General features: G+C 60.1%; 2 protein-coding genes and 1 long non-coding RNA gene across 4 annotated transcripts; all 3 read right to left on the bottom strand.

Annotated features, from left to right (window-relative positions):
- Positions 1-220: 220 nt before the first annotated feature.
- Positions 221-2,706, bottom strand: LOC109370926 (uncharacterized). Its single transcript, XR_002121487.3, has 2 exons — positions 2,637-2,706; positions 221-1,860 (listed from the first exon to the last, which is right to left on the bottom strand). It is a non-coding gene; the product is annotated as an uncharacterized LOC109370926 (long non-coding RNA).
- A 289-nt stretch (positions 2,707-2,995) lies between these two features.
- MARCKSL1 (MARCKS like 1) lies at positions 2,996-4,794 on the bottom strand. The gene is made up of 2 exons (XM_085208886.1): positions 4,616-4,794; positions 2,996-4,234 (listed from the first exon to the last, which is right to left on the bottom strand). Exons 1-2 carry the CDS (start codon positions 4,709-4,711, stop codon positions 3,686-3,688), a joined length of 645 nt encoding a protein of 214 aa, XP_085065012.1. The 5' UTR covers positions 4,712-4,794; the 3' UTR covers positions 2,996-3,685.
- A 10,477-nt stretch (positions 4,795-15,271) lies between these two features.
- On the bottom strand, positions 15,272-22,292 carry TMEM39B (transmembrane protein 39B). 2 transcript variants are annotated; one of them, XM_085208762.1, is made up of 9 exons: positions 22,163-22,292; positions 21,079-21,287; positions 19,132-19,351; positions 18,751-18,834; positions 18,084-18,238; positions 17,081-17,417; positions 16,556-16,743; positions 15,951-16,071; positions 15,272-15,655 (listed from the first exon to the last, which is right to left on the bottom strand). In XM_085208762.1, the coding sequence occupies exons 2-9, from the start codon at positions 21,204-21,206 to the stop codon at positions 15,419-15,421; spliced, it is 1,470 nt and encodes a 489-aa protein (XP_085064888.1). In that variant the 5' UTR covers positions 21,207-21,287; positions 22,163-22,292; the 3' UTR covers positions 15,272-15,418. The 2 variants fall into 2 exon arrangements, with proteins under 2 accessions (XP_085064888.1, XP_010721791.1); XM_010723489.4 differs by lacking the exon at positions 22,163-22,292 and adding an exon at positions 21,607-21,745.
- Between the last annotated feature and the right edge of the window lie 187 nt (positions 22,293-22,479).

The following is a 22,479-nucleotide window of genomic DNA, read 5'->3' as shown; positions in this document are numbered from 1 at the left end:
GAGCAGACAGGGAGGACTCTGCAGAGTAGAGAGACCCGCACTGCCCAGGATTGGTGACTGGGAAGTTTCACTCTTTGCCTTCCACTGCCTCCTTAGTGTGTCTTTAAAAAAGAATCACTTCCTTTCTTTGCTCTCCTCTGAAGTAACCACCCTTGAAAATGAATAATTTAAGTAGAAGTAGTATCTGCATTTCAGGTTAGGTGGAAAGATGGCCATGAAACTTTTTTTTCTTCTTCTTTTCCTTTCTCTTTTATTTCATTTTATTTTTTTTTGTGGGAGATACGAATTCCCAAATTAAGCCTGTGAGAGACTGAGTGTTCCTTTGGTCTTCAGTCTGATTCCACCATGGCAAGTAACTGCAAGCTGGTGCCGCTTCTCAGGGTCAAATAGTGCAGTTCTTGAACAGAGTTGGCTACCTCCCTGCAGCAAACTTGTGGAAAGAGATGAAGCAGCTTACAAGCGGATCAGAAAATGGCTTGAGAGAATCTGCCCAAGAGCCCTGCAGGTATAGATCTGGAAAATGCAAAGTGAAAATCACCCTGGCGTGGTGGTGAACGTTTTCCAGGGGATGGCAGACCTCGTTAGCGTGGCAGCGCTGTGCTTTGCGAATAGGAGAAGGGATGGAATCTTTATACACTTGTTTCCTATAGCTGTGCCCCTCTGTGCAGGGGGAGGTGAGTTTCTGCCCATCTGGCTGCCTGCTTCACTCTTTCTGCTTCTGCCCTCAGCTACGTGTGCTGTAATTGCTTCTCAGTACTGATCTGTGACCTAGCTGAAACCACAGCAGAACAGGACAGACAGAGCCCAGCTGATGCCTCTGCTCCTCGTGTGTCACTCACAGAAACTCTGAAGTAGACACGTTTTCAAGGAACCTCTCCTCTCTTTGCTCTCAAGGCCAGTAAATGCGGAGAACCTTTTTATCAGCAGTCTGAGCTGTTATCTGTACAAGGAAACAGCAGATGGGGCTCTGTACACTTTTATAACTACTCCTCTTCCTACTCCCACACGTTATCTCACACCCAAAGGTCTTTTGTGCTCAGAGCTGGCCTTTCTCACACCTTGCTTTGTACAGCTGAGCGTGAGATGAGCGTTCCATGAAATGCTTCGCTGAGCTCCAACTTTGCAGAAGTTTTGCAGGCAGTTCTGACTCGCTGCTCTCCTTTCTCAGGGGGATTCCTCTGTCCATAAGAGGATCTGTACCTCCCACGGAGTGCTGCTGGTGGTTTCAACTCTAATAATGCTGCTAACTTAACACAGGTTATTTTTAAAATGTTTTATTTTTTTAAATGCTTTTTTTCCCCCCTTTTCCACCGTAAGTTTTGTAGTCTCTTGGAACCTGAGTGACATCTCACTCCTGCTCTTCAGTGTTTGTATGTGAAGCGAGAGAGATCAGTGTATCTTTGTGTCTTGGGGAGGGGGGGGGGAAATATATTGTGGTTTTTTAAAGATGCTTTTATTTTAAATTTTGAGAATCTTTGTAATAAAACATACATTTCTACGGTTGGTCTGAGTTTGCACTGCTTTCTGCCGAGGGGAAGCACGGGTTTAAGTCACAGTGTGGGGCAAGAGGAGGCTCCCTTCTCTCAGGAGGGCTGTGGATGTGCTGGTGAAGCGCTGAAGCCCAAAGCGGTGCGCAGAGCCCATGCAGCACGCAGAAGATTGCTGCAGCTCCAGGTGTTCATTCAAATTTCCTTTTTATTTCCCTGAATTTTACAACGCAGCCTTCACCTCTCCCCCCACCCCCCGCACTGAAGTCCTGCACGTTGTTTGCTCGCTCCCAGCACTCCGGCCGTTCCATGGCTTGGTTCTCCCCAGCAGTGCTTTGTGTGCTGTTAGCGCTGCTCCGAAGGCGGCGTTAAACTGGAGGGGGAATCATAGGTTAAGGAAAAGGAGCTGTGTGTTTTTTTCTGCATGAGCCCGTTTGGGTTTTTGGTTTTGTTTTTATAATCTGTTGTTCAGCTGGTTAGAAAAAATAAATCATTAATCGAGCAGGGTGACTTTGCATCGTGTGCTGAAACGCAGGGGAAAGGTTCGTGAGCCCAACCTGCTGCGAGGAGAGGAGGAAAAGCTTCGAGCGCCGCAGCCCTTCCTTGCCCAGGAGCCGCGGCTCCCGCTTACAGCCCTGCTGCGAGCAGCCGCGTCCCATCGCGCTCGTTGCTCCGACCTCCGCGCTCCTTCTCCCTGCCGGGCTGCCTTAAAATGGCTGCCACGTCTGCACGGCCGCGGCTCCTGCAGCCCCGCGCACGGAGCCCAGCAGCGACAAGGACCGACAAAGCGCAGCGCCGCACGGCACCCGCTCGGCTTTTATCCCTCCCTCCACCACCGCCGGGATGAGTCCCCCCTGCGCGCAGCTTTCTGCTGTCGGTAGGAGGACGCTGCGCGCAGACATTTTGGCTCTTATCTCTACCTCGAGGCCGCGGCTCAGCACCGCGATCCCTTCCCTGCCGGGCGCTCTGAGCGAACCCCGCTCCTCGCGTCCCCCGGGCCGCCCCCAGCCCCTCGCCCGACCTCCGCCGGCAGGGTTTGGGGCAGGGCCGTTGGATGCCGAGCAGAGGAGCTGCTGCCTTTGGGCTGCAGCGCCCAGGGCAGAGCGCGGCTCCGCGGCACCGAGCTTGGCAGCACCCGCTGCGCCCCACCGGGAGGAGACGTGATGTCAGCACGTCACTCCTTCACCGTCGGACGCGGCTTGGGATCTCACACCGCAACAGCTCACCGGAACTCACGGCACGGAATTCCTCCCAGCAGCCCGCCTGGGTTGCCCTGAGGAGAAGGGGCCCCTCTGCCCCCAGCGGAGCCCATCCAGCCCCGCGATGGCAGCACGGAGCCGCGAGCCCCCAGAGGCAGCGTCCGGTGCTGAGGAAATCCTTTGTGGCCACAGCTCTGCATCTGCTGTGAGTCAATTAGCGAGAGCAGGGCAATTAATGCAGCAGCTGCTGAGCTCCATAAGCAACTGCTGCCCTCCCCGTGTGGGACAAGAAGGACTCGAGCTCACCCGTGAAGGGATCACCATTTATTCCTTTCAAATGTTACAATAGAACCCATACAGCCTTTTTTTTTTTTTTTTTTTTTTTTTTCCTCTTCCTTCAGAAGTTAGAAAATCGCAAATCGTGTGTTTTGGCCATTAAAAAAATTATTTACAGAGGAAACAGCATCGCTTCACATTATACAGCGGGCAGTGCCCTCCCTCCACCCGGCCCCAGCAGTTCCCCCATGGAAGCAGAATTAAACACAGCGGACTTACAAAGCATTACGGTTTTTAAGCCAAAACTAAAGACTCTATTAAAAAACAAAACAAAAAAAAAAAAAAACAAAACACCCAACCAACAACCAACCTAAGCAGATTAGCTCTTAAACCATTCGGTTTCTATAAAAAGCGCAAAATACTTTAAATGAAGGCAGAACCGGGGATGTAAACGGAGAGAAAGGATCCGAGCAGTCCGCGGTGTGGGGCTCCGGGCTCCTACAGACTGTAAATTCCAGTTCTGGCCACGGGCGGTGGATGTGGGCTGCAGCTGTCGGGGCTCGGCAGCTCCGAGCGGTGCCGGGGGTGGGGAGGAGGTCCTGGCGGGGGGGTGGGCTCAGGGAGCGCCGTCAGTTCTGCGTCGGCTGGGCGGTGCGGGAACGGCAGTCCGTGCGCGGGGTCACAGGGCTGAAGGGACAATTAGTCCTAGGGGAGCGCGGGGCTCTACTCCTCCTTCTGCTCCGCCGCCGCCGCGGGCTCAGCCGCCGTGGGCTCGGGGGGCTGCTGGGCGGCGGCCGCGTCCCCCCGGTTCTCCGCGGGCGGCTCCTCCTCCTCCGCGCCGTGCCCTCCGTCGGGCCCTTTGGGCTCGGCCCCGCTCTGCCCCTCGCCGCTCCGCTCCTCCTGCGGGGCGGCTCCGCCCGCGGGGTCCTCCTCGGCTTTGGGCTCCTCTTTGCTCTGCTCCTCCGTGGGCGAGGACGCGGCGGAGTCCCCGTCGTCTTTCTTGTTCTTCCGAAAGGAGATCCCGCTCAGCTTGAAGGATTTCTTGAAGGAGAACTTCTTCTTCTTCTTGGGGGTGTCTTTGGGGGCCGCGGCGCCTTCGGGCTTCGCCTCCCCGCCGTCCGCGGGCGGTGCCGGCTCGATGGTGTCCTCACCGCCCGCCCCGCCCGTGCCGTCCTCCCGGGGGGGTTCGGCGGAGCCGGCGCCGTTGAGGGGCGTTGGGTCACCCCCCGCTTTGGGCGTCATGTCCCCGTTGAGCCGCACGTGGCCGTTCTCCTGCGGGAGCAGCGCGGCGTTAGGCACGGCCGGGACCCCCAGCCCGCATCCCTCAGCCGCGAGGCCGCCGAACCGATGCGCGGGGGGAGGGGGTCCCACCGGGAGGGGGTCCCCGCGCTGCCACCGGGCGGCGCCCGCGCTCCGTCCCCGCTCATTCCCACCCGCGGGGCGCGGCCGCGGACGGAGCCCCGCGCGGTACCGGGGCGCGGCTCGGGGGCGGCGGGCGGTGCCGCATCGCTCGGTGCCCCCTGGGCTCACAGCCTTCCCCACCCCTCCTCCCCATCTTTCCTTCCTTTCTTCCTTCCTTTCCTCCCTCCTCCTTCCCCACCGCCGCCGCCGCCTTTGTCCGCCCGCCCCCACGGGGCCCCCACCGCTCCCTACCTGCCCGTTGGCTTTGGAGGACTCGTTGACGGCTGCGTGCCCCCCCGGCGGGTCGCTGCCCTCCGCCTTGGCCGCCTTAGAGCCCTGGCTGCCCATGGTGCGGCGCAGACCCCCCCACCCCCCGCCGCGGCGGTGCGAGCGGCGCCGAGAGGCAGTGGGCAGAGCCCCCCGCCGCCGCCGTAATAAGGAGTGGGGAGGGGGCGGGACGCTGCTCCGAGACCGCCCCGGGGGCGGGGGACAGGGCTGAGCCACCGCCCCGGTGGGGTCGGAGGTGTTTGACGGCCGCCAGCCGCCCCCGACGGGGGGGTGGGGGGTGGGGAAGGGGAGCGGGGGGTGACTCTTGGAGGGTCCCCTCTTGTCACAGCTCCGTCGCCCCCCAGGACGGCCCCATCACCCTCTTGTCGCGGACCCACCGCCCCAGAGGCGCCGCTCCCCCCCGGCCCCATCTGCCCCTCCGGAAGTTCCCTCAGGGACGGTACCAAAAGTTACACCCCAGCTCCCTCTATACGCCCCAGTGGTTTTATTTTCTGGTTTTTTTCTCGTTTCCCGGAAAGGGGCAGTTTAGGAGAAGAGTGACTAAAGTGATGTCCATGCTGAGGGTCAATGCTCTGCAGTGCACCGTGGTCACAATTACAGCACCAGAGCAGAACTGTGCTGGCACAGACTGGGGCTCTGTGGTGCTTTGGGCAGCGCACCCCGGGGTGCTCAGCTCACTTGGCACGCAGGTATCGTGGTTCTGGCAGAGGGTCTCCAAAGTGTGCTGGGTGGGACCACAGCTGGGTGGTGAACCAAAGCTGCACCAGAGCCCCCAGAGACTGGGAGACCCCTGGCACCAAGATGCAAGAAACAAACCCAGCACCAAACCCCAGCACCCAATCCCAGTCCCGAGACCCCAGCCCCCAACCCCAGCTCCCAACCCCAGCACCCGGTTCCAGCTCCCAACCCCAGCTGCACCCCGCAGCATCAAGGCCACCATCTCCAGGGGGTGGAAAAGAAAACAATGTGCCGCTGTGTGCCTCCACCAACAAGGTCATGTTTTGTCTCCAGCCTCCCTCCTCCCCCCGGCGCACATCACTCTGTGCGAGTTTTCTCTGTTCATTAAAACAGGCAGCATCTTCCTGATTGACTTTTGGGTGCCAGCTGATGAAGCTTCGGCCGGTCGCCGGTCGCTGGGCAGCTGCTGCTGCTGGAGCCATCCGGGGGCTGCAGGGAACAGAGGAAGGGGGTGCAAAGGGGCTGCAGAGCTTTCCAATTCTTGGGTTTTGAGCCCAGTGAGGCTGCTCGCTTTGGCCCAATTGAGCCCATTGAATCAGAACCTGAACACATTGAGCCTCATGGCGTTTGTTCTCGAGCTCCAGCTCGGTGCCCATCAGGGAGCACAGCCCCCACACGGAGCACCCTGGTCCTGACCTGTCTGCTCCCACCGTGGGGACACTGAGCTCAGAGCTGGGCTGGAGGAGCTGTGAGGCCGTTCCAGGGGTTACCAGGATGGGGTCCCAGGGTTGGGGCTGCTGACCACCTCTGCTGTGTTTTGGTGGAGGGGAGGAAATGCTTCTCAGCGCCGCTGCCCTGCCGTCAGAGCACAGAACTGAAGGGATGGGAGGTGATGCTCAGTGTGACTGCAGGTCGCAGTGCAGCCCCCCTTCAGCACAAGAAGAAAGGCAGAAAATCCCACCTGTGCTTTCCTGGTGGTTTTTATCTCAGCAGCACACGTTGCTCTCAGCCACATCTTTCCTTGAAATCCTCCTTCCCCTGCAAAGCCGTGGCACAAACTGAGCCCGAAGGCCCTGTGCCACCTCCCGGGCTTCGGGAAGCGGTGGGGATTTGCAGATTATGGGGCAGTTTGCTCCCCAGCAGATGGACAGGCAGCCAAATCTGTCTGCTCCTGCCCAGAGGGCCTTAGGGAGGAGAGATCTTTGCTGATGTTATTTTCCACTTTCCAGACCTACTTAAACCTCTTGCTGGTTATTAATTTACTAGGTGGTAAGCACTGACAGCCCGCAGGAGGGGGCACCCCCACCCCACAGAGTGCCCCCACCCCGCTCACCCCAACACCAACTGTCACAGACTGATGGATCAGGGAGCAGTCGCTCACCCTGCAGCCCTTAGTGGGGCCCCTCCAACAGGGACAGCCAACGGTGCTGGGAATCAAGCAGAGGGGTTTCCATATTGATTTATAAATAGTGAAGGAATTAGCTAATTAGAGCTCTTCTGGGGAGAGAATTCCAGCAGGGAGAGCGCAGAGGGACGGGGATGGCTGCTGTCAGTGCTGTGCATCCCATGGCTGGAATGAGTCCATGGGGTGGGTTGGGGGCTGCTGCACCGTGTGTCACCACGTGTCACTGCATGTCACTGCGTGTCACCACGTGTCACCATGTCTGTGTGCTCCCCAGCTCAGACTGCCTGGCCCATGGGGCTGTGCCCACGGGGCTGTATCCAGATGCAGGAGAAAAAGCTGCCTGGTGTGGCAGGAGGGGACTTCAGGGGTCAGCATGGACAGGAGGGGGAGGTGATGATGAGGGCTTTCCTGTCCCTCCTATGAGCAGACATCTGCCACCTCCAAACCTGTGACCCACTGCTGGGTCACTGCCGAGCCCCCGCCTGCTGCCTGCAGGGAATAGGGGTCCTGGGCCCCAGCGGGGGTCTGCGCAGGGCCTTCCATTACTCTCGTCCCACCCTGGGTTACCCCACCCCTTTGTTCTGTGCTGGGCACTGCCGTGGGGAGGGGTCCCTGCTGCTCTCCCAGAGCCGGTTCCGAATCTGTCCTGCCCTGGGAAATGCTCCAGCCCGGGAGGCTGCAGCGAGGTGCTGACTTCCCATAGAAACACATAAAAGGGCCCGTTCTTGTATTTGCCAGAGGCCCGTCATTTTTGGTTGTGAAGATCCCATGGCAACCAGTGCCTTGTGTAACTGCGTCTTCTATTTCTGGGGCTGCTTTTCACTTTGCTGACATCCTCCTCGCATCCCCCCGTCCTGCCCATACCCCATTTCCCATTTGCCATTTCCCACACCCCATTTCCTGGGATCGCAGCTCTGGATGGGCAGCACAGCTGTGCCCATCCCTGTGCACATCCCCAGAATCACTCCTCTCGTGTCCCAACCATTCAGGGCAGATTAAGGGCTGACTGACCCTCAGCCACGTGTTCCCGTTTTGGCCGTGCGATGAGCGCAGGGTGCCGCCAGCTTTGTGTGGAGAGGGAAGGCTGAGTCCTGCTGGAGGGTGACTGAGTGTAGGGCCTGACCTGAGAGTGTGCTTCGGAGCTCTGTCCTCACTGGAAGGGAAGTTTATGATGGAAACAAGAGCATCTCTCTGTCCAAGCACAGCTTTTCCCATCCTGTTTCCTCCGGAGGTGCCCGCAGCCAGCAGTGTGCTGAGGAAGCTGGAGGAGGTGCTGGGTCCAACCCCGCCATGGGGACCAGAGTGGGGTTGTGGTGCAGCCCCCAGCTGGGCTCGGCTCCCCATCCCTCCTCACCTGTGCACAAGGGGATCTTGGAGTGGGGTGGTGATGCCCACAGTGTCACCATCCCTATGGATCCCTATGGGGTCCTGCTTGCAACTGGCATGGACTGAGCACAGGCACGGCAGCACAGGTCCTGTGCATCCCATACAGACGCAGCCCCTTATCCCGTCCGGCCACCAGCAGTGCAGCCCCCAAGGCCAACCCTCGGACCCGGCAGATGGCTGCTGCACCCCCGGAGATGGACGGTGGTGACCGGGCCGGAGACAGGAAAGCAGCGCTGGGATGCTGCAGTCCCTGCCCCCAGCGCTGGCGATGTATGGGCCCCTTTCTCCCGGGCAGTCAATGTGTCTTTTTGTTGCGCTGCTGGGTTTTGATGCCTGCGAGCAGGGACAGACAATACGTCGCATTGTTCCCTTTCAGCAACATCTGACGGCCGGGCAGAGAGAGGCCAGGGAGGCGTGGGGGAAGGGCTGCGGGGCTGCGGGGCTGCGAGATGTGGGGCTGCGGGGCTGCTTGCAGCGAGGGACGGGCAGCTGCAGTGCTGTGATGCGGCTGTCGGTGCATTTCTTGGTGCAGCCCCGGGTGCAATTCCCAGCGCAGCAGCACTGGGGGGGACGGGAGCTCGATCCTGTGGGCAGCTGCGGGGGGAGAGCGGTGGGAAAACACACGGGCAGCTGGGATCGTCCGCAACTTTCCATCAGAAATCCCCTCCTTCCCCGATCCCTCGCTGTCCCCGCCTGGATTGCTTCATTGCCGGGAGCAGAATTCCCCTCCGCCACAGAGCAGAACTGATAGCGTTCCCGGGGCCACGGATCGGACTCTGCCCGTGGGCCCGCGGAGTCCGGAGACCTCGGTGTGGGGCAAGGAGGGAGAGAGGGGGGCTCGGAGCCCATCGGGGCGCTCAGTCTGCCTGCACCCCCCGCGCCCCCCGCCCCCCGCCACGGCTCTGAACAAAGGTGCCGGGCCGGGGTCAGCGGCCGCGGGCCGGGGTCGAGTGTCGGGTGGGGGTCGCGGCGGTGCCGGGGGCTGCAGGGTCCTCCCCGCCCCCACCCGCGCGCTGCACCGCAGATGCATTTCGCCCAGACTTGCATGGCCGTAACCATGGCAACCGCTGCTCGGCGGCGGCGGCATCCCAACGGGGATGGGGGCGGAGGGCTGAGCGGGGACGGGGGGGGAGGAGGACGGGGACGGGGTTGTGGCGCTGTGACGGCTCTGCTGCTGCAGGGCGGGCGTCCCGCCGGGGTGCACCGCTGGGACGGGAGCAGGGGACGCGGAGCTGTCGCGATTGTACAGCGTAGCGTGGGTTCGCCCCGTGATCGGGTTCAGCCCATCCCGGCGGCGCTGCTGGCATCGTCCCGCTGCAAACCCCGTGTGTCCGTCCCGCGGCACGGCTGTGCGCAGTGCTGCCGTGCGGGTCTGTGCGGCATCGGAGCGGCCCCGTTCCCCCCTTTATCAGCCCGGGCTGTTTGCAGTCTCTTAGCCGTCCCATCCCGCCTTTGTCCCTTAGTTAACCTTTAACCACGCAGCCCTCCTGCAGCCGCGCCCGCAGCCCCGCACGCCGCGATCCCGCAGCTCAGTGCCGCACGCGAGCAGCGCCATCAGGGCGCGCGGCGCGGTGGGGGTGGGGGTGGAGGGGTCTGCCTGCATCCCTTCGCTTTCAGCTGCAACCAATTCCCGGAGCTGCTGGGGTCGGAGGGGACGCTGAGCTCCGGGAGCTGCGGTGACGCTGCAGGGTTTGGCCCCTCGCGCTGCTCCACACCCCGCGCAGCTCCGCCGCTCCCACGGCTTTGGCAGCGGAGCAGCTCAGCTGGAGAAAAGCCTCCAGTGCTGGAGTGACCCACTAACCTCTTCTCCTGAAAAATGCATGAAATGCAGCCCGCTGCCTCCAGGGACACGCGCACACGCTCACGTGCACTGGGGCATCGCGGCATCGCAGCGCTCAGTGTGTTGTGCACTGGGGAGGGCTGAGCACCTCCCGGCCCCAATCTGGATTTGGGTACCTGTCTGGGTACCAATTTGGGGCGTCTGCTCACCCTCCCTTCTCTGCTGCCGGGCACCCTGAGCAGCCCCGCTCTGCAGAGGGCCCGGCTGCAGTGCTGGGGACGGCTGAGCTGCAATAACCCAAATCCCGCACTACCATCCCCAGCAGCGGTGCCTGGAGCGGAGCTGTGCCGGATCCCCCAGCGGAGCAATGAGCCCACCGCCCAGCCACCGCTGCAGCCCTGACCTCATTTCTTCTCCTCTGCATTAATACGGCACGGCCAGATGGCTGTGAGCCCCGGTGTGCGGGAGCTGGGGGCTGTGGGGTGGGGGACAGCTCAGGGTGTGCCTGCGCTCCCACCGCTGCAGGTGCTGTGAGGTCAGCAGATTCCTGCTTCGTTTGGCCGATTTAAATCTGGTGCATTCGCACAGCTGGTGGTGCATTAAAGGCGTGGGGTGTTGGGCAGCATCTACACAGCACTGCGCTGTGTCCGGCTCTGCTCCTATTTAGGTGCAGCCCTGCAGCAGATCACAGAGATCAGCTCAGCTCCAACAGCACGGTGGGCTCCGCTGCAGGGCTGGGGCTGCTCCCACCTATGGTGTCACTCCATTTTCTTGTAAAATGAAACAAATCTGCAGGCACTGCCCCCCCTGGAGCACCCAGACAGCAGCAACCGTGCCCCACAGAGCTGTGCCTGCCAGCGTGTGCAGCTTCCATGTGTTGGAGGGGTTTGGGAAGGGCCAAAAGCTGAGCAGGACGAGGAGCCCAAGCCCCGGCCGTGTGCGCCTGATGTGGCTGCGGGGCGAAGGGCAGCAGCACGGGGCGGTGCTCATGGCTCTGTGTTGGGCTCCATCTGTGGGTGGGGGCCGTGGGAATGCAGCCGAGGTGCAGAACGGTGGTGGTGGTGGGGGGGGGGGGTTGCAGCTAGATCCTGCGGCGCCGGGAGGGCCAGAGAGGATCTCTTTGGGTGCGGGATGGGGAGAGGAAGCAGCAGTGGGGCCAGAGCACTTCTGAGTCCTTTTGGAAATCCCTGTGGCTTCCTGTGTGGTGCAGCCCATGGTTGTAGGGCAGTAAAGTGGAGGAAGAGCGTGAATCATCCGCAGGAAACCTCATGGCTGCACTCCAGCGTGGCTGCCCCACACCGTGCCCCTGTCCTGGTCACCCCTCCCACGTCATCCCCCCCCCCCGGGCTCACAGCATTGCTGTGAGCTCAGCTTCCTGCAGCTGTGTGTGCACCGGGGCACGGCTGCATCTTGTGCTTGTCTGCATGAGTGCACGTGTGTGTGGGTGCACAGCTGGGTGAGAAAAGGATGTCTGCATTTCCAGCATGGCTTCTCCCCAGCGCTGGGCACACAGAGCCCCAGGGCAGCACTGCAGCCTTTTCCTTAGCCCCATTCCTGGTTTTGTTTTGCAGCAGCCACAGTGCTCCGGTGCCAGCCAGGTGGCAGAGGAATCAGTCTCTCAACTCTCAACCTTCAGCTAATTAACATAAATTGACACTGACTAATTAACCATCCCAGCTCATTAGAGCCTGCATTGCTGCGGTGCTGGGAGCAGCCGAGCCCTCACTACCCTGGGGGTGAGTGGAAGCTGCACAGCTGTGCTCTGCCCTGCATTGAGCACCCCTCCCCATCCCCTTGGAGCAGCGCAGCCCCATCCTGCAGCCCTCACTGGGGCGGCAGTAACGAGCCCTGCTCCCTGTATTCCTGGAACCAGCCTGGTGCCGTCACCTGGGGATGGGTGCACGGGTGGGGTTGGGCCTTGGATTGGTCTAAGGGTGACCGGGTCACGGGCTGTGGGCTGATGGACCATTGCACCCCTCCTGGGAGCACAGCGCTGCAACCCCTGGGGAGGGCTGAGCCTGTGATGGGAGGTGACACCGCCAGTGACACCGCCAACGTCACCTGCACCGCGACGGGCGGCCCGTGAGCAAAGCTGCGTCAGCACAGTGTGATCCAGAGCTGTGCCCTGGGACGGGGCTGCAGGCAGCGCCCTGAGCAGAGCCGTGCACTGACACCCACGCGGCTCCGCAGGGAAGGAAAAGGAAGTTCTGTGCTTTCCTCCTCGCTCGGGTTTTTGGCTGCCCGGGAAGTGGGGCCTCGGGCAGGTCCCATCCTGCGCCGCAATGCGGTGCCACGGCCCCCCCGGCCCACCCCCACACAGCGCTTCCCGGCGGCTGAATCACAGCGCTGGTTTGTGGGAACGGCCCTGTGGGGCTGCGGTGCCACCCCAGCGCTGTGCGGCACGCGGGGCTGTCGAGAGCGGGGGGACGGATGGGGCTGTGCTGCTGCCCCCCGCCCCGCTCACTGCTCCCCTCCCATCAGCATCAGTCCCTGCTCGGTGGATTAACAACTGGGTCAGCAGGAGATCCCCCAAAGTGACTGCAATCAGAGCTGCTGCCGTCCGGCCGCACGCCTGGGGGAGCCGCGCTGTGGTCGATGTCTTTATCGCTGATCTGGAAGGAAGCAGCGAATGCTGCTGGTGAAACGTGGGGACCCGGCGCTGCCCAGCTGAGCTGTGTGCTCCTGTGGTGGACGAGCCATGCTCCGGGTGGGGACCGACCACCCATCCATCCATCTGTCCATCCAACCACCTCTCCATCCACGTCTCCCCTGTTTCACCCATCTATCCGCCCACTCATCCCTCAACCCATCTATGCATCCATGGAGGGACCTGGGGACACCACCATGGGGCTGCTGGTGGCACGGGCGCCGTGTGTCCACAGCCAGGGCTCCAGACAGAGGATGGAGGGACAGCCAGCAATGGGGAACGTGGCTGCTGGGACCAGAGAAGGACAAACAGAACGTGTCCGGGAGTGGGGTGGAATCTGGGGGGAGAAGGAGCTGCCACGCACCTGGCTGTGGGCTCAGCAGCAGCGCAGAGGATGGAGCTGTTAAATATTTATAAGTGGTTGATAAAATGGCAGTGTAACGGGGCGGGGGGGCACGTCGCTGCTCTCCCTGTGGCCCATCTGGCCCTGCAGAGCTGCAAATCACCATCTGCTCCCAGGGCAGCCCTGAGCCCTGCCCAGCCCCATCCCACTGCTCATTGCCGGGGTGGTGCAGTGCTCCCTGGCAGCCTGGCTGTGCCCATCCCGCTGCTGAGCTCCCTGCTCACCCATCATCAGCCTCTGCTTGGGGCTCGGGGTGCACAGCATCCATCCCCACTCCTCCCCACGCTCACCGCTCCCCAGAGTGAAGTTGTTCAGGTCTGAAAATGAGGGCGTATGTGCGTGTGTGTATAATTACTAACGGGGACCCACACGCTAATTCAGGGCTGCCAATTAAGGCAGGTCCCGCTGGCTCAGGACGGCACCTCGTGGGCCGTGTCCTGCCCTGCTTTTGGCCGGATGAGCCCTGGGCAAGGTCAGCTGTGAGGGCAGCGGTGGATGGCACAGCTCAGCTGCCCGGCCCGGCTCAGCACTGCTGGCACTGGGTGCCCAGGACCCTTGCAGCCCCCACACCTCGGGTCTGCACATCACAGCCCTGCTGCAGCACTGCTGGGCACTGACGTCATCCCTGCGTTAGAGCCACTCCTGTAGCTGCTGCCAGGGAGCCCTGAGCCAGAGGAGGCCGAACGGGGCCTGGGGATGGGACTGGGACGGCAGCGATTCCCCCATGGTGGGTGGGCTCTGTGGGAACGTGGCCGTGGTGAGGGGGGATTCCAGCAGGCAGCCAACGCTCCGTCACTGCACTGCACGTGTGCCACATCCCGGTCTGTAGGAGGGGCAGCTCCGTGACCCTTTAACGGCTGTTGTCCTCGAGGCCAAACCAGCGCTGGAGTCCCGTGGGCCGACCCAGGACAGCTCTCCAATGCCCGCAGTCTCCCCGGTTCCCGAGCTCGTTAGGCACAGGTGTGGGATTAGCTCTAATTGCCCGCGCCTGGACGTCCACAGCCGCCCCCCGAGGGATCCTCGTTACCTGCAGCAAACCTGCGCCGGGCAGCTGGCCCTAATCCCGGGATTAGGGGGCGGCAGATGGAGCCCCGACCCCCGGGTCACCGGGACAGAGGGGACAAAGTCCCCACCCCGGGCTGGCAGCAGGAGGAGCGCTCTGCTGCTCCCAGGGGAATTCCCACCCGGGATCTCCCCGGGGACATCGTGGGGAAAACCCCGCCGCTCGCAGCGCCCCGTGATTCAGAGGAAAGGAGAAGCGCTCCCCACGCTCGGCCCTTCCCCGCTGCGGGGACGGCGCTCGGAACGCGCCCAGCCCCGCCGCTCCCGCACGGATAACGCGGTCGGGACGCAGCGTAACCGCCCGGCGGACGTCGCGTCGCTGAACCCGCGCCGCTCGGGAGCCCAAATCGCGGCTTTGGGGGATGCGGCTCCGCTCGGGCCGAGCAAAGGGCGGCGGGCGGCCGTCCCCATCCCCCACCCGAAGGGCGGCTCCGGGGGTCGCGGCCGGGCGGGGGGATAAAGGGGGGGCTCCGGGAGGAGCCGTGCGCCGGGGGGGGGTGGACGCGTCCTGGACGGCGAGAGCCCCACGGCTGCGTGCTAACCCCAGGGCAGCGCTCAATGGGAGGAAGGAAATCCTCATCCTCGGGAAAGGCCGATCGCGGCCGCTTCCGCGCCGTGGGGAGGGGGCTGCGGGCGGTGCCGCGGACACGGAGAGCCGCGCCGGGCCGGGCTCAGCCCCGCACCCTCCTTTCCCCGCTCCCCCTCCTCCCCCCGCCGCCCTTCGCCCCGCAGCGGCCCGCCCGGTGCCGCCCTTCGTCCCGAAGCTCCGCTCTCCTGGCGCCCCCTGGCGGCGGCTCCCGGCACGAAGCGGCGGCTGCGGCGCGGCGCAACGGCTCGGGGTCCCGGGGAAACGAGTGACCCGAAAAATCGCCCGGACGGAGCCCCGGGACACGGAAACACCGCCGGGAGCCGCGAGCATCACGGGGCTGTCCCCAGAGCGGCGCTCGGCCCCGCGTCCAACCCAAATCCGGCAGTTCGGAACTGCCTCAATAACGCGGCCAACCACCGCAGGGTGTTAAAGGAATTCCTTCGGGCTGCCGGGAAAACAGAGCGCAACACGCGTCCCATCCTAAGGGCACCGAGCTGGGAGATGGAGATGTGCTGCGTCTGACCCCCCTCCCCACTCGGTGCAGCTGCAGCTCTGCGAGGAGCAGCATCTCCACGTCCCAAAACAAAGTGCTGTTAATAAAGGGCTCCTCACAGCCCAGCAGGAGGAGGTCCTCCCATGGGACTTTACTAAACAAACACACTGACAGCTGTTGGGAGTAAAAAAATATGTTTTTTCCTTTTAATTACATCAGTTATCAAAGAAAAAAAAAAAAAAAGCAGTGGTAACAAAAATACAAAGCTCTGAGGGTTCCTTGTTTTGTTTGTTCTGTAATAAGTTGAACATCAGTGCAATTGTTTTAATTTAACTTCTGCTCTGAGTCCCTGCTGGCAGAGTATGAGTAGGCTTTGCCCAGCACCAGACGGTCACGCAGCAGCTTGAAGAAGGCGTAGTAATTGCTGAAGAGGATCAGAGCCAACGAGATGGTCTGGTGCCACTTTTCGGAAGAAATCAGCGAGTAAAGCTGGTAGAAGATGACAGCTCCTTCCAGCAGGATCAGGATGTTGAGGATTCTCAGTGGTTTGCTGAAAAAGAACTGCAGGAGAGGCCGCAGTGAGGCACGGAGCAATGGCAGACCCTCCCAGGGCTGTTTTTTGGACAGGCAGTGAGGCGGAGCCCTGAGTGCTGCCCTGCCAGGATCCCAGTTCTGGACAGAGGCTGGGATGGGGCACAGCCTTCCCTGGCAGCACCGAAGGCAGAGTGGGCACTGTGTGTCCCAGCACCCCACAGACAGCTCTCCTGCTCACAGAGCTGAGCAGTGCGGGGCTGAGGACAAAGGGGCTCTCACTGCCACCCGCTGCCACAGCCCCCAAAAGGAAACGAGATCTTACGTGAAAGCGGAAGTGCGAGACGTCCGACGGCACCGCCACGTTGTAGTGACCCACAGCTTTGTACACATTCTTGCTGTGTTTCACCAACACTCCCTGCGGCCACATGCACTCCTCTGTCCACCTGCAGAAGACAAGCAGAGGGCTGTAACATCTGCTGACAGAGAAGGACTCGGGCTGAGGGGGATCTGCTGCCTTCCCACTTCAGCGAGGGGAGCATTTGAGCTTTGTGCTGCAGTGAGCTGTGGGCATTTGTGAGGGCAGAGCTCAGCTGATGGCAGGGGATGAACAGCAGTGGCCAACTGCAGCCACCTGTGGGCAGAAGCAGCAAACACTTGCCCAAATCACATCTGCTTGCTGCGCTTAGAAGTGGGCAGCACAGACAGCAGTGTGTCAGCCAACAACCCCGCTCTCATTTTTCTCTTATTTCTTTTTGAGCAAAAAGATGATAAAAAGACAGAACTGGAATGCTAAGCTCCCTACCCAGCCTCCAGATAGGGAAGGAAAAAAAGAGAAAGCTCCAGAAAAAGAGAAAGGAAAAAAAGAGAAAGCTCCAGAAAAAGAGAAAGGAAAAAAAGAGAAAGCCCTCGCCCAGCAGAGCTCCTTACTGGTGCTGCAGCACGTTGGAGCAGAGGGCCGGATCCACCTTCTGCCAGCAGCCCAGGTGTGCTGCAGCCTTGTGCAGCAGGTCGCAGTAGCGCGCAGGTAAGAGGTACTGCATGAGAATCACAGATGTGCTGATGGAAACCAGCAGGAAGAGCTCACAGGACCAGCGTTTGTCGTAGTACTGAGTGTTCTGAGGGGGGAAGAGAAGGATGTGTGACTGACAGTGTGTTTGGACAGGCTCACCCAACGCAGCCATCAAAACACGAAGCGCTCCGGCAGGTAAAACGAGGCTTCTCACACTGCTATGAATTCTGCTTCCAAAAGAGGCACCCACATAGCGTGGCTGCTGTGCAGCTCCAGCACAAACCACGCTACCAATCACCAAAAATGGGTGACACGCACACAGAACAGCCCTCCAACCTCCCCACGGCCCAGCTAGGCAAGAACCACACCTCCCTAACCCAGCATCCCCCCGCCCTCCCCAGCCAGTGCCATGCTGGGAGGGGTGGGGTGATGCCCCGGCTCACCTTCACAAACCAGACCGGCACGAAGGCCACATAGTAGGCACTGAGCATGGAGCTCACCAGCACCTCCTTCATCCGCCAGTTAAAGTCCATTTTCAGGTATTCCACCTCATTTCGGATGAGGTCTGGGGAGAGGCAGCAGGCGTGAGTGGGCATCGCCTCCATGCCGTACATCTGCCGAGTGTGCTGCTTCCAGGTTTCCTTCAGGACTGTCAAGTAGTCTCTGCCCCTGAAGTTCACCTCGCCGGTCTCTCTGGGGCCAATGTTGGCCACCTGGGAGAAGAGGTTTGTCTTCCGAAAGTCACAGTTCAGCTGGAGGAAGGGAATGTACATGCCAAACCTGCAGCAGCAGAGCGCAGGAAGGCGGTTAATTCCTGCCAGCACCGCAGGCAAAGCCTGAGTCTGCATGCACAGCATCAGCACGAGGACTGCAGCCCACCCCAAATCACACCGAGTACCCACACAGACTCCAGATAAGAGCTTCCCCAATGCAACCCCAACCTCAGTACAACGCAGGGCAGCCTTACCCATAGTAACACCAAGTCTCACATCTTTATGAAATCTTTCCTCTTGCATCTACCAGGGGGAAGGGAGCAATTCCACAAACTGAAAGGTAATTCAGCTGGCTTTCTTCTGCTGGTTAACACAAAGCACGGAAGCTGCTTGATCCTCTCCACCTGGCAGAGGCACCTAAGGACTAAGATAAACTGAAGGAGTGGGTTCTTGGAACGCCAGGAGGAAACCAGACAATCCTTCTCATGTGACACAAACAATTTAAGAACTATAATTAATGCTTGTATTAAACCTGAAATACGGCTGAGTGGGAAAGAACAGCCCTGGAACCACGCAGAAATGTGACAGAACAGGAGGGAAAAGGGCTCTTAAAAGTTCTGTTATCGTGTCATCAAGTGTTTATTTACACTCAAGCTTCATGTCACCCTGAGCAACGCCCACTGCACTGAAGCAACATCAGAACCCACACACAAATGTGAGAAGAGACACTTACGGGTAACACAGGAACAGGAGATTGAGGAAGGAGTAGGTTCTGAAGAGGTGAATTATTGATCGACACAAACTCCAGCCTGTGCCAGTGAGAACAGCAAACCGAGTGACCACCAGGAACACGGAGCGCGGCAGGGAGACTTTGCCACTCTGGGAAGCCTGCAGGGAGAGCAGAAAGAACAGGGCAGAAGGAAGGCATCCAATCCTCCAGAAGCACACGCAGAAGGGCAGCACTCAATCTGTTAAGTCAATATCACATGCATGAAGGAAGAGTGAAGGGAAAGGCCGCCAGAAAGTCCTTATCTGCACCACCATCCCGCTCACCACAGAGCACCTCTGCAGTCAGCAGAAACCAAACCACGGCAGCTCCTCCTTGCAGAAAGCTGGGGTCATTAAGAGAACAAGAAAAGAGCCCAACCCGGTTCTTTGCGAGGAATCAAGCAGAAGCTGGGCTAGCTGAGCAGCCTCACTGAGAGAGTAATTCAGAAATGATCACAGAAGGGCAGCGAGAGGCACGAGCACTGATTTGAGCACACTCCTGTTCTTCCAATTAGAAAACATGCCCACGTTTCTGGCTTAGACATAGCCTGACATTCTTTGGAAAAGGGACACGGAGAGACGCATTTTGCCCAAGAGGAAAGAATGGTTCTGAGATTTGCATCAGACTTTACCTCCTTCACAATAGCTACAATCAAGCGGCGTGCCAGGACGATCGTTGTCACCGTCAGCACGTTGAAGTCAATAAGATGAAAATTCTGCAGCGATAAGAAGGAAACGGTTTCACTTTCCACCAGGCAGCAGAAATCCACATTAAACAGAGAAGCTCCCAAGGTACTCTTTTCTCTTTGGACTCTCTCTTTCAAGATCAGGAAGAGAATGCCAAGCAGGCAGCCAGTGCCCAAAATTTGCCAGATGAAAGCCACGAGAGCAAAACCTCCCAGGCTGTGGAGTCGCACGTAGTTTGCACAAAGCAGAGACAGAAAAAATCATGTCTCACAACCCCCAAAGAGCCTGCAACCATCAGCAGACAGCAGCTGCCCTGCGGTGCTTACCAAAGATGTGTGTGAAGGCGGGTGGGACGGGGGGTACCACCACACAGTTTTGTAGATGTTGATGTAGTGGACGAACAGAGCAACGAGATGACAGAAGAAGAGCTGAAGTTCAAACAGCACACTCCTCTCCACAGGCAGCTCTGGGATCTTACAGTGCCGGAGGGGAACGACTGCCTGAGTTGCCAGAGGTGGGCTGGAAAGCCCCGTACCTGAACCGCTCCTACGAGGGAAACAGAAGGCAGCAGTCACTCCATGAGACACACAGCACTGCCCTCCTGCATGCACAGCACGCTGCAGAAGCAGGTGGGTCTAATGCTGGCTGACTGGCAGAATAACAGCTGCCACCAACTAGAGGTGTCAGCACTCCAAGGATTTCTAGAACCGCTGCTACAGCGCAGGGAGAGCAGGAATTTCCCCAGGGAAAGTAATATTTGGAGCCAGGCCAGCCTACAGCATCAGCTCATTCCATATTAAATCCCTCGTTGAGAGTCAGGTTGAAAAGCCGTGGCTGTGCTGCGCAACAGGCAATCAGTAGCCATTTAATTAACTGCAAGTGTTTAGACCTTGAGTTGCTATTTACATTTCTGAGAGTGCTTGAACATGAAATACAGAGCAATTAAACACAAGCTCTTTCTCATTCCTCAACTTCTATTCCACTAACTGTGGAGGAAAAACAAGTTTAGTCAGAGGTGCATATTCCTGTGTGAGCATGCACACGATTCCAGACACCAACTCTTTCAATCAAAGGGAAGGGAACTAATATGCACTAGATACATCCCTCCTGATTTGCAATCTCTAAATAACAGCACTCAGAGGAATCTGGGTGTGGGTTGGGGTTCAAAGGAACCACAGAGCACAAGTTGCCAATCTCCTACTGCAAACCCCAAAAAGAAATCCTGGTAGCGTCAGTGTGACTACACAAAGACTTCTGGCCCAGGGTCAACACGGGTGATCAGTCCGTGCTGTTTGTTTGAGGCAGAAGGCTGAGAGCATGAAACAAGTGTGTGAGGATAACTTCAGGAACCTCAGCTGTGTCTCCAGAAGTCCTGGATTCCCAACTTAACAAGATTGATTCAGCTCCTCAGGACTGAGGAATCTGCCAATAACCTCAGAGCAAGTGCTCCCGTTCCAATTCCTCTTTAACTACAGACACGAAGCCTCTTCTACACTGAACAGCCACACAAAACCAAAGGCTGATTCTGCGAGAGCAGCAGCACTACATACAACATACAGAACAGCTCTCGTAGGTTCTAAGAGCAGAAGGCTGCACAGACTAATTACTCGGGGTGTGGCTTTGTACTTCATTACCTACTTAGTGATAAGGACCTTTGTGCTTGCTCACAGTGGTGCAGGTACCCGGTGGATTGCTCCACTTTTGGTGGCCTTGCAATAACTTGTTTGAATAACTGTATCCATGTGCATTCCTTGGCCTAAGGTCATAAGCAGGGAGTATGTTAAAACGGGGCTAACATTTGCTAAGCAGACAGTTCATAAGGTACCTCCTGCTTACGTATTTCTGTTGGCACAGAGCTTCTCTTTCCACCTTTCTACCTCAGAAGCAGAAAGGCAACAAACCAGTCAGGCTAGAACCTGAAAAAAAACCCGAAATGCAGCCTACACAACATCTGAGCGAGCTGATCTCTACCCTAGAAACACCTCACCTGGCACAGGAGACACAACAACCAGAACTCCACAGACAGGCGTTGGATGCACCATGATCTGTACTCTTTCCCCCAGGTGGCCCCTACATGCTTTTGAACACTCCTGGAAGTCTGCCGTGGTCTGACAAAGCACTTGAGACATCAGAACCCACCTATTCCAAGCGGAACACGCAGCACAGACGCTGCTGCACACCAGAGTTAACAAATCCCCGAGCTGCAGGGCAGCCAGCTGTGTGTGAGACAGGAGGCACAGGCGGCCTCACGGCTGCCTCAGGTCGGGCCATACCTGGTGCGGGAGCGAACGCCTGTGACAGAGGAACTCGTGGAGTGGCTGGAGCCGCCAGCAGCCCCGGGCTCACAGAGAGGATTTCGGCAGTAGGACGTGCGGTTGGGGCCCCGCCTTCCCCCTGCCATAACAACAGAGGCTGCGGAGGGCTGTTCTTTGGGGTGGCTTCTTGGCTGCTCACTGCACCGTTACGCCTTCAGTCCTTAAAACTGGAAAGAGAACGTTTATGAGCAAGGCTCACCCGCGGGGAAGCAGCGCTGCTCAGCCCTTCTCACCGTGGGTAAGCCCCACTCATCTCCCGTGCCCTGCTTGGGCTACAGGTGTGGCCCCGGATAGCTCTGACACTGCTGGGGCTGCACGGAGCGCGGTGCTGAAGCTCAACGTGAGCAGCGGGGAGCAGCTCCCTGCACCCCAACCCAGCCACCTCCCAAGGAACGCATCCCAAGGAGTGCAGCCCTGCTGCAGGGTTACCCCGCTGCTTCCAGGGCTGTACACAACGTGCCAAGGGACTCGGGGCACTGGGGGCACCTTCGTGCAGTTCTGTGTTTGCGTGGGAACCCGCAGCTCTTCAGAGCGGTGCCGCAAAGACACGGAAACTGTTTCCTCCTTCTTTAAGGTGGGAAAAGAAGCAGCCGAAGCGCGTTTGGGGCACTGCCGGGGCCGTAGCCGGCGGTGCGGGGCTGCACGAAGCGCCCCGTTCGGCTGCAGCTCGGAGGGTCTCAGCGGGGGGCACCGCGCCCACCGCCCCGCGCCCACCGGGGCACCGAGGGGCACCGCGGGCGCAGGGACGGCTGCACGGCGGGCCGCAGAGGCCCCAGGGACGTGGAGCTCGGGGGCCGCGCCGGGCAGAGCGGAGGCCGGGGGGCCGCGGGCAGCGCGGATCGGATCGGATCGGCCCGGGCCCGGCGCGGAGCCGCCCCTCGGCGCGTGTGGGCGGGGCTAACGGCGCCTCTCGGCCCCGCCCGCCGTCGGCCCCCTCCTCGCTCCCAGCTCGGCCGCCGCTCCCTCCCGGCCGCCCGTCCCGGTCCCCGCCGCTCCGCCCCGCTCCGCCCCGTCCCGTCCTGCTGCCCGCGCCCTCCCTCACCCATCTCCGGCCGCCGCTCGGCCCGTGCCGGGGTGCAATATGGCGGGCGGGGCCGGACGGACGGCGGCCGTTAGCGGACAATCCTCTTCAGGGCCGCGCCGCGCGCCCCGCCCCCTCAGACCCCGCCCCCTCAGTCCTGGCCCCGCCCCCCGCCCCGCCCCGCCGTTCATTCGGGAGCCGCGCGGGAAGCGGAGCGGCGCTGCGGGAGCCCGGCACCGAGCAGCAGCGCCTCCGCCGCCCCATCCCTGCGGTGATACCGCGCTGAGAAACCCGTACGGAACCTCCGTGCTGTCCTGACCCCCCGCCACCCCCCGCCC

Source organism: Meleagris gallopavo, chromosome 25 (assembly GCF_905368555.1).
Source record: "Meleagris gallopavo chromosome 25, MGAL_WU_HG_1.1, whole genome shotgun sequence".
Taxonomy (NCBI): domain Eukaryota; kingdom Metazoa; phylum Chordata; class Aves; order Galliformes; family Phasianidae; genus Meleagris; species Meleagris gallopavo.
The sequence above is the reverse complement of the archived record's forward strand: the minus strand, read 5'-3'. Positions and strand labels throughout refer to the sequence as shown.

Excerpts from the sequence above, each read along its gene's own strand:
- MARCKSL1 (XM_085208886.1), bottom strand. The coding sequence starts at position 4,711 with ATGGGCAGCCAGGGCTCTAAGGCGGCCAAGGCGGAGGGCAGCGACCCG. Across the intron at positions 4,235-4,615 it reads CCTCCAAAGCCAACGGGCAG|GAGAACGGCCACGTGCGGCT; the intron begins GTAGGGAGCGGT and ends CTGCTCCCGCAG.
- TMEM39B (XM_085208762.1), bottom strand. The coding sequence starts at position 21,206 with ATGGCAGGGGGAAGGCGGGGCCCCAACCGCACGTCCTACTGCCGAAAT. Across the intron at positions 19,352-21,078 it reads GGCGTTCGCTCCCGCACCAG|GAGCGGTTCAGGTACGGGGC; the intron begins GTATGGCCCGAC and ends TTTCCCTCGTAG. Across the intron at positions 16,072-16,555 it reads TCCAACGTGCTGCAGCACCA|GTGGACAGAGGAGTGCATGT; the intron begins GTAAGGAGCTCT and ends TGTCTTCTGCAG.